Source organism: Sipha flava, unplaced genomic scaffold, assembly GCF_003268045.1.
Source record: "Sipha flava isolate LNK unplaced genomic scaffold, YSA_version1 40315_pilon_pilon, whole genome shotgun sequence".
Lineage (NCBI taxonomy): Eukaryota > Metazoa > Arthropoda > Insecta > Hemiptera > Aphididae > Sipha > Sipha flava.
In genome coordinates, this window is record NW_020273116.1 from 1 (window position 1) to 10,766 (window position 10,766).

General features: G+C 26.0%; 2 protein-coding genes across 3 annotated transcripts; both read left to right on the top strand.

Annotated features, from left to right (window-relative positions):
- Positions 1-6: 6 nt before the first annotated feature.
- Positions 7-3,372, top strand: LOC112688780 (lactosylceramide 4-alpha-galactosyltransferase-like). Its single transcript, XM_025562141.1, has 2 exons — positions 7-52; positions 2,625-3,372. The coding sequence occupies exons 1-2, from the start codon at positions 29-31 to the stop codon at positions 2,892-2,894; spliced, it is 294 nt and encodes a 97-aa protein (XP_025417926.1). The 5' UTR covers positions 7-28; the 3' UTR covers positions 2,895-3,372.
- Positions 3,373-6,198: 2,826 nt separating this feature from the next.
- Positions 6,199-10,766, top strand: LOC112688779 (lactosylceramide 4-alpha-galactosyltransferase-like; the record flags this gene model as incomplete). 2 transcript variants are annotated; one of them, XM_025562140.1, is given in 4 exon segments in its annotated part: positions 6,199-6,474; positions 8,890-8,929; positions 9,713-10,479; positions 10,561-10,766. In XM_025562140.1, coding segments are annotated over 2 exon segments (781 nt in total), but the record flags the coding sequence as incomplete, so codon positions are not given.

Here is a 10,766-nt window from a genome sequence, read left to right on the forward strand (position 1 = left end):
TGGTCCTGGTGTTATTACCAGAGCACTCATGAAAATCTGCAATACAAAAGTGGTGAGTGACTTAAAAATATAGTAATGTTTTCTAAATTGAATAGAAATAAAGATTACATCAAATTCATTGTTTTTTTAACTGTTATATACAATTAGGGGTTTTTCTTTTATTAGTATGAGTTAATATTCAAGTATATGAGTTTTCATTAAGTAGGTTATTTTAATAGCAGATTCTGAATTTATTATATTCTAATGTAGATAGGTATATATTATCATTTTAGATATTTAACCATAAATGAACTAGAAATACTTATCTAAATTAAATATTTAGTTAACTACCAATTCATTTATTAACATTTGCATGTTAATTTTGTATTGGCTCATTTTCAATTTATTAGATTTAAGTTAATCAGGCATGTACACAAGGGCGGGTTTTAGGGATTCAAACCCCTCCCGAAATTCAGGAAAATGATATTAAATATGTTTTTATATAGCAAAATTGATATACAGATTATATTATAATGAAAATGTACAACCTAAAACCTCTCCCAAAATATTTTTTTGTGTACGCGCCTGGATTTAACCAAAGTATCTCAAAATATAATATTTTAATTTGTTTCGTTTAATTGTCCTTTTAATTTACGCTTGCAAATATATATATATTTCACACATTAACGTTTAAACCTGATTTTATTTTAAATTAAATGTATATTTTTAATATTTTTTATGTAAAAATCATTTCCATATTTTTATTCATTTATATATTTATGTCCATCAATAATTGTTAATTAGTTTTTTTATACTCTTATTGCTAATTTCTTACAAGTATGTTTATCAAAAATTTCTAAATTATTAATTAGTATTCGAATGATATATTATATGAAAGACTACAAGAAAAAACGATAATAGTCAGTATTCCTTAACTGTTAAATTTGTATAGTTTTAAAATTTCAGAACTCAAAAAACTATGTGATAAAGTACGAAATAATTTAAAAAGATGTATTATGATAATACAACTAATTTTTGATAAAATTAATATAAAAAAAATTTTAAAACAAATAACTAATGACAATGATATCATATGATTATCAGATTTTTCTTTTTTTTTTATATTTAATTGTTATAATATGTTTATCAACAATTGATAATTTATAAATTTATATAATAAACAGACTAAAATTGTACTAACATCTCAAGATTATTTTTTTAGAGATTTGAAGATTTTAAATCTAAATTTATTGTAGTTCAAAAATTATACAGAAAATTAAATAACACGTAGTTACGAGACATGGTGTTCCATGCCGTTTAATTCTCAAATGTTCATAAATGATAGAACAAACGACCAGAATAGTGCTTTAGATGAAAACTAGATCTCAGATAAGATATCATCAGAGCCTTATTTATTATTATTATCTTAAGAATTTTTAGAGCCTGGGGAAAATAGACTTAGGGGCTCTTCAATCATCACAATAATATACGACTATGATAAAAAAATACACACCAAGTTTGCATAATGTTGGTAAATATAGTTTCCCAAACTTCAACTAATCAAAATCATTTAAATGCATCGATGCAATGAATTACATTTTTAATAACTTCTCAACATTTTACTAGTTACCACATTTAATACAAATTTAATATATTTTTAGAGAATTTATAAACAGTCATGAAAAATAATAACTTAGATATTGTTACGCTGATACTTGTAATAACATATTTCAACGTGAATTTGGAAAAAAATATGTCCACACTCTGTCCAAACATCTCCACACTTCGACAATAACCATAACAAATTACAATTATAACTATTTAAAAATTAAAATAACCGAAAATATAGCTTGTATAATAGCCCTTAAATGAATTAAGTTTATTAAATTTCATAAAGAAAAATAGTTTGGAAATAATACATAAATATTAATAATCTTAAATGAGTAACGCCGAATATTTCTAACAAATCTGGACTTAAAGAGGACCCCCTTTAAATTTTTCTTGACTGAAGCCTAGAACAAGATGGTCCCATTGGCGCCTCTTTCCCTGGCGATTGTCCTGGGTATTACTGGTATGATTATTGAACCGCATCATACCAAAAAGTTAGTTAAAATAAAAATTATATCTGTATAATATTGTGTATTTATTATTTGCATTACAATTACAATAATTGTATGAAAATATCAAATACGGAATAAAACAAATGTAACTTTTATTCTAAGTTAAAATTTCAAAAATACAAAGTTAGCTATTGCTCATTACCGAGTTTAGTTATTTTATATTAATTATACTGTATCTGCTACATAGGTAATTCATAAAAAGTATTTGAATCCATATTTAAGTATTTTAAAGTTATTCAACTGAGTATAATTCATAGTTTATAATATGTAATAACAAAATATTTTTAACCTCAACTAGCAAGAACTCAAATATCACTTAAATTATTTTCTTAAAAAAACCGCTAAATATTCCTTAATATATACCTATATATTATTTTTAATTATTTATAAAATACCATTTTCAAAAAAAAAAACCTCAATAGATTAGAAAATTGTTGAATAAAAATAAAACCAATTATTTTAATTATTATTATAATATATATATATATTTATTATTAAAAATTGAATAAATCTTGATTTTTATAGATAACTAACTTCAACAAACAAAATTGTAATGGATTTACGGTTTATGGACAGGAAGCATTTTGCCCAATTGCGTGGACAGATTGGGCACTATATTTTAATTCAACTACTAGTGCTAAGGTAATGAATTCACTTGAGAACAGCATGGGAATTCATGTATGGAATTTACATAGTAAACATACACCTATTATAGTTGGATCAAAACAACCATATGGTTTAGTTGCTCAAAAGTATTGTTCAAGTATTTTTTCTTTGGCCGAAGATTTTTTTTAAAAAATCTAAACCATATCCTTTTTTGTTACACATTATATTCGTATACAGTGCTTAATATTATTAAAGTACCTAATTAATAAATACGTGATAACACTACGAGAAGTAACCTATTTAATGCACAATCAAATTGCATATTTTATAGAAATACAATGTATGTAGAAAACTGTTACGCTTATTTGGGAGAGAAAATCAGCAGAACTACTAATGAGGTAAAATAATGAAATAACTACTTTATTTAAAGTCTTTAGAAATGTAGACTTTATAAAGTGTAATTTTTTTCATTCTGTACAACCTATGCCATAAGATCAAATAATTCAATCATTTATAAATAAATCAAAGATTCTGGTTTCTCAGTCCTTTTTAACCCAAGGAAGTAAGTTATGTTACTTTTAACGCATCCAGTCAACGTTAAAATGTTATGATGTTATGCCCTCAAACGTTTGAAGTCATTAAACTCTTTTGAACATATTTTAAAATATATTTTTATAAATTATTTTAAATAAAATAAATTCTTTTAAACTCTATTAAAATAAAATGTATTTTTTTATTTACCCTGTTCGACTTATTCTCTGTTACTTGCGTACATACTCTATACTATATTTATGCTATAAATACATAGTTTGAATTAAGTAGAGGATATATCGCAATTAATCAATATGATATATCTTATATCTCTATTGCATATTAGGAACATACCATAACGATCAGTGCCAGCGCTAGGTATTGTGGAGCCCTGAACATAGGTATTAGCCTTTAGGTTCCCAGAGAAGGGCGAAATTCTAGCTTTTTTAAAATCAGGATTTTTTAAAAAAAATACTGTTTTTCTTCAAATTTTAAACAATAACTATAGAGAAAATAAATATTTATATTATTATTTATTGTAGGAATCCTATTCGACGGATATCGTCAAAATATTACGCTTTCGTCGTAAAGATAACAATTTACTTTATAATTTGTATTATGGCTAAATTTAGATATCATTTTCCAAATAACTGATGATAGGCATAATATAGATTTATAATTTGTCGATATAAAATTTCGAAGTGTCTCACGGTATTAAGATGATAAAAATCACGGGGCCCTTTAACAAGCGCGGGGCCCTGGACAAATGTCCCATTTGTCCTTCCCTAGCGCCGGCATTGATAACGATTTAAAACTTACTGTTAAGCAAGCCGATAAAATTAGTAGGTTATGTTCCATGGGCGTCCCCAGACATTTTTCTTGGGGGTGGGGGCAAAATTAATTTAAAAAATAAATGAAAATTTTTTATACATTTTATTTATAATAAATTATTATATTTTGTCATTATTAAAATTATGAATTAAAACATTACTGACATTTATGTATAATGTACAATTAAAACATCACTCAAAAAATACATTAAGATAAAATAGTCCGATTATTATTAATGATAGTTTTCATAGATAGCCGTCAGCCGTGCGTTGACATAATATGTTATGGAAACTTAGTAGACCTATTTTTTAGAAACTAATTTATCATTTGGAATTTTACCAATTTCTGTGGAAATAACATTATTCCAGGGGGGGCAAGTGCCCTGTCTTTCTCCCCCCCTGGGGACGCCCATGTTATGTTTTTTACTTCCTCAAACATACAAATCAGGGTCAACGCTAGAAATATTGACGCCTCGGGCGGAACCATGTTTTGGCGCCCTTAACCCTCCACCTCCACGACCCACTTAGATGGAGCAGTAGTAAAATTAATTTTTTTAGTGAGTTTAAATAAAATAAGTATATATTTAGTACTATAATTTAGTATTATATCAGTGCATTTTTTGGACAGGTTTTTTTTTGGTTGCAAGAATATTCTAATTATTAAATATAATAGTTCTAATTTTGAGCTTGGCGTTTTCTTAATTTTTAAACTTTTTTTTAGAGAATATATTATTTCATGCCACCACTGCCTATAATATAGGAATACAGTGTTTCACTAATTACTTATTTATTAACACAACCAAAGAACGGAATTCATTGTAAATAACTAATAAGAAACCAAAATATTATGTACAAATGAACTAAACAATAAATATGAATATTGATTATCTGTTGACTGTAACTTGTTATTTTATACATTTGACATTAGGTACACAGCAGAACGTAGTGAGATCTCGTCAAAAACAATTAATTGTGAGTGTGTATTAGGCAATTGTATCTTTTTGATTTACGCCACACTGCGGTATTTTCGCCATAAGGTCCGAACGTTTTTTACGTAATCGTCCAGTTATATGCATTTATTTATAAATGGATAAATATTTTATGAAAATAATTATTACGAACACCTGTATTATGTTTTATTTACACACACAAATGCGGTGATATTCAGTATGATTTCATGCATTATTTTTATATCATAACTAGCGGTATAGATGCAGTATTGAAGTAGAACTGTTATATTCTTACTTTCTGTAGATTATTAATGCACGATAAAAATAATTTTCAGTTTGACGCCCCATTCTTGCTGGCATCCTGGGCAATCGCCCTGGTCACCCATAGCTTTCGACAGCCCTAATACAAATCATAGATATCTATATATTATCTATATACTATCTATATACACAGTGTCTCATATTTCTGTTAGTATTAGGTACAGTATTTATTTTTAGAGCTGATCAAATCATTGCCCGTCACATTTTAAACATTAATGTGTATTGGCTGGGACGTGCTGAGAAATTTTTTCCTGGGGAGGTGTTCAATATTTTTCCTACCAAGTAGTTCAAATGTATTTACTTCACAAGATATTAATTTTATCGTAATAGATAGATCGACAATGGATTATATAAATAACTCTGGCAAATTTTTATAATACTTAAATTATATAAATATATTAAGCGATACATTTTTCTAAATTCGTTAAGATTTCGGAGGGGGGAAAACCCAAATTCCCCCTTTAAGCACACCCCTGGGTATCGAATATTCCGATAAATTAGTGTTTTAAATTTACATAATTAGAATCTTTGATACAACTTACAAATGAATCGGACTTGAATCAAAATTTAATTATTCTTCACTACAATAAATTTGAAAAATAAGAAACTTAATATTACTTTAAGAAGCAAATTGTTGTTCTGCTTAATAAAATGTCATATCGGGAAATACAAGGCAAAAATAGTATAGGAATAATAACTTTAGAATAAAAATCAGAAAATGTGTGTAAAGCAAACTATTAAATAATGAATAAAAAAATAATAAATAACAGCAAGGGCGATACAGCCATACGGGCAGTCATCATTTGTTTTCAAATGCTCACCGCCCACCGACGTTTATATTACGTACGTCCTAATCAACCTCTGAAACGCCAGTCTGCAGTGCGACGTGATCGCGCGTCGGAGACGACCGATCTGAGTGAATAATAACATCACCTCCAAAGTGTCAGCAGTTTTTTTCATACCTAATTATGATCTCGTTACATTTTCCGTCCAGTGGTGAGACAGAAAGTATACCATCCAGGAAGTTTTTTCAATGAAAAATCAATTTCTCGGGCTCAACAAAGTATTGTAAATCTCAAACTCGGACTACGACCCGGAAACGCGAACACTGTGATAAAAATAAATTCAAACCGTCAGGTATAACTAATTATTTATCATACAAATAACCTGCTAGCGAATTAATTTTGTTTTTAATATCGAATTAAATTAAATGCTGATATAATGATGACGCGATAAATGTTTTTTAATATTTAAACAATAGAAAAATAAAATAAAAAGAGACGGAAGATAACCACATTTTAAGATGATTTATATTGGTAATTGTAATGGTTTTTATTTAAAATCATAAAAATATATTATCCGCATAATATTATTTTTATAGAAATCATTGAATTTTTTTCTGTTTTGATACCACAGTGGCGTATCAGAAAAACAAAATTGTCACTTTATTTATTATTATATATTTTTTATTAATTGATATTTAATTTTTGAATAATTTAAGAAATCCACCTAATTGTTATTTATTTTTATAAAAATATGAAAGGATAGATCAATCATTGAATTCAAAAAGCAATTCTGAGTGGATATTAATGTAAAAATATACTAAAAAAACTCCATAATAGTAATGGCATATTTCAAACTTGAAACTTTTGTAAATAAAAACAAAGTAAATCTTCTGTACCTTGACACTTAATAACATTTCTTGGATTTGCAAGTAGATTAATTTTTTATAGATTTAAAATTATATGCCAGACTAATCAAAAACTAATTTATCTATTGCTAAAAAAATCGATTAGTTCAACACAAAAAAATGTGTTGGTATAATTTAAATAAAGCATTTATATGAGACATTTTTAATATAATATTTAATTGATCAAAACGAATCTTATCGGGAAGGAATAAAAACAAATGTCAGTAAACCATTGAAAACACAAAAATACTCGTAATAATGTTTACAATATTTTTGTGAAAAGCGTTATCTTTAAAAATATTTTTTAAAGTACCTACATAATAACATTTAAAACTGATTATTTATAGCAGGATTAGTGAACCAAGGTTGGTGCGTTAACCAAGTTTAAATGGCATGCAAAAAAATTGAAATCATTAAAAATATTGCACAGATAAAATTATACTAATTTTACAATTTTAGTTATAAGAAATTCGAAGAAAACAAATTATATACATTTTATAAATTATTATATTCCATATACTTTTAATTTTGTCGTTAACTTATGCTTATGAAAGTTTATTCTCCATAACGAATTTAATTAAATCGAAAGAAAGAAATGTTTAAGCAGATTGCAACAATTGCTGCTTATGTTTCACTAAGACAGAAAAAGTACATACCTAACATCAAGACTATCCGCTTAAAAACAGTGTAAAAATTAAATATGTAACCAGTGCCGGAATAAGAGCCGATACCGCCCTGGAGCAAATAATGTTTGCCCCCCTCCCCCTCAAAGAAATAAGGTTTAAGTGAGACCAAAAAAAATAAATAAATCTTGATTTCCATGCATAAATTAAAAAATAAAATACTACTTATAAATATATATTATAAAATATAGGTACCTAATATAATAATAAATCTACTTAAACTATGAAGTATAAATAGGTATATTTTAAATGTCATAGAATAGTTTTACAAAGAATTATTTTAAACTACTGGCAAATACTGACAAAATAAAATTATAATATTAATAAATTGGTTCAAAATATACAGATAATAATTAAAGTAATTTTTAATATTAACGCCAATTAAAAAAAACTATAACCATATAACTATTTATATATTATAATTTTTTTTTTTTTTTTAATTATATTTTTTATGGATTTAATAGTTACAAGTTTTATTTTTTTTATGTTAGTACTTATCACTTCATTTCCTCAACCAAATTAGATTCTATACATAAAATTGATAAATTGGATATTTTTTCTTGTATTAATGACGATTTTAAATAATTTTTTTGAGGCTATTTTATTTATGCCACCCCACTAAATTTGCCGCCTTGGAGCAAATGCTTCTTTTCCACCTAGGTTAATCCGGCCCTATATGCAACACCAAATTATGATAACCGGGATTCGGGACACTTTCTGCAATGAATTTTTAAAAACTTACCGTCTTACCGCTTAATGTCTAGATTGAACATAACGCAATATAATTAATTACACTCAAGAGTGCATTGAACACATATTGGGCATGAATAAATAAATGTCAAAATTCCAATTAGTAAAATGTATATAAATAGAGATAATGATAATAACGGGTGTTATAAACTTGTTCGGATAGCGCCAATAATTTTATCAACAATAAACTGCGTCAGGTTGATAACAATAACATTACTTACCGTCACTGTTATCAACATTTAAAGTCATACACTACTTATACATCATAAACTTCAATAATATTACTATTAAAGCTTGGCATATGTACAAAATGAAACTACATACAATTGTATTAACTCCTATTATAGATTAGAAATTAGTTTTAAGACAACTTTGATTAGGATCTCGTTAACATGTACTTATACAGTAATATGATTTATAATATTTCAGCATGAAATAATAATGCATTTATCGCAGTTGGAAAAATCAAGTACGTATTACACAGAACCTTTTTTAACTTTATGATATTAGTTAAGTTATAATTTATCTTTAAAAAATTCATAACTTTGTAATTATCTTAGTGAATTATCAAGTTTATAAGTGTTGTAAATGAAAAATAAAATGTTTTATTTTTTGTGGAAATGTATATTACAGTTAATTTATGTAAATAATTTAAATATAATATTTTTAATACAATAAAAATTATATCCCTATTTGTATTATATCCCCTTGATTAAAATTTGAAAAGAACATAACGTTGACTGCATCAAAAAAAATATCGAATTTGTGAAATTTCATTACCCATTATTTTTGATTAAATTATTTTTCATTTATTTAGTTTGTTTTTTCTCTTAGTATTATTTGTTTTGTACTTGAAAATAACGTATGTTATAATTTTTCTATATAATTACTAGTGTTTCTACAAGATATTTATTATATGCATTGTAGGCCTTTTCTAATGCTTATATATTACACATATCAATTTGGAATTTTGTCCTAATTTATGTGATAATTTTTTCCTTATTTAATGTATAATAAAATAATTGATATTATTTACAGTTTAATAATAAATATAACAATTCTATATAATTTTACAATTTGATATATTTATTTATTACCATCTATGAATTTGAATAACCCTGTTCTAAAGTATATTCTTATTTGAACCTAAAGCTTGGCAAACACTTATATCAATAAAAAAACAAATATCTAAAAATTAAAGGATCTAGGTATAAAAAAATCTTACAATAATAAAAATTTTATTTTATTTTAGGTTTGAATTTATTACTTACCATTCAAATCCAAAGAAAACTGGAAGATCGAATACTAATTTTAATTTATGAAAATGATAGTTTTACATTTCAATAATATTGTTAAATTTAATTTTATCTGCTCTCTACTAGTTAGAATAAATATTTGTACTTATAAGTTTCATAAGAGTTAAAAACTTTGGAATTCAAATAAAATGTTTTGTCGGCCATATCTTAAAACCATACATATTCGTATCATATGTGTACTAATTATATCTCTATTGTTTTTATATAATATTTATTTTTTTAGTAGTATTAGTGAATACTTAAGTGCATCCCAAAAACCATTAATTTCTTGTTACTTCGAGGATAAACTCCCTAATTCTTTACTTGAATTAAATCCACTCGAGGTAGACAGAAACAGTATTTTTTTCATTGAAACATCGTGTAAACATAAAAATGGGATCAATTTAAACTTAAGGCAAGGCTGTGCTATAGAGTCTGCTGCTAAATTAAATCCAAATTTAAAAGTATTTGTTTTATTTGTTTCTCCTACTTTTATAAACAATAAATCAGATGTAATTAAACGATTGGATATGTATTCAAATGTAAATTTTAGACATATAAATTTTGTGAATTATTCCTTAAAAACTCCATTACAAGACTTTGTAACTTCGAACACCATATTCACTAGTCATTGGCCAGTTTCTCATACAAGTGATTTGCTGAGGTTTCTGACATTATGGAAATTCGGAGGAACTTATATGGATTTAGATGTAGTTCTAATGAAGTAATAACTAATCACATTAAAACAATTGTCACATTTGACAAATCAAAATGAATAATAATTTGTAAATTATTTACTGTTTAGGTCTTTAGAAGGCATCACGAATTTCGCCAGTGTCGAATCAAATACATCAGTTGCATCATTAATCTTAAATTTTGGTTATGATGACATTGGAAAAACTATTGCTAACATTGCAGTTAATGATTTTGCTAAAAATTATCAAGGTAATAATTGGGGATATAATGGTCCTGGTGTTATTACCAGAGCACTCATGAAAATCTGCAATACAA

Excerpts from the sequence above, each read along its gene's own strand:
- LOC112688780 (XM_025562141.1), top strand. The coding sequence starts at position 29 with ATGAAAATCTGCAATACAAAAGTG. Across the intron at positions 53-2,624 it reads AAATCTGCAATACAAAAGTG|ATAACTAACTTCAACAAACA; the intron begins GTGAGTGACTTA and ends TGATTTTTATAG.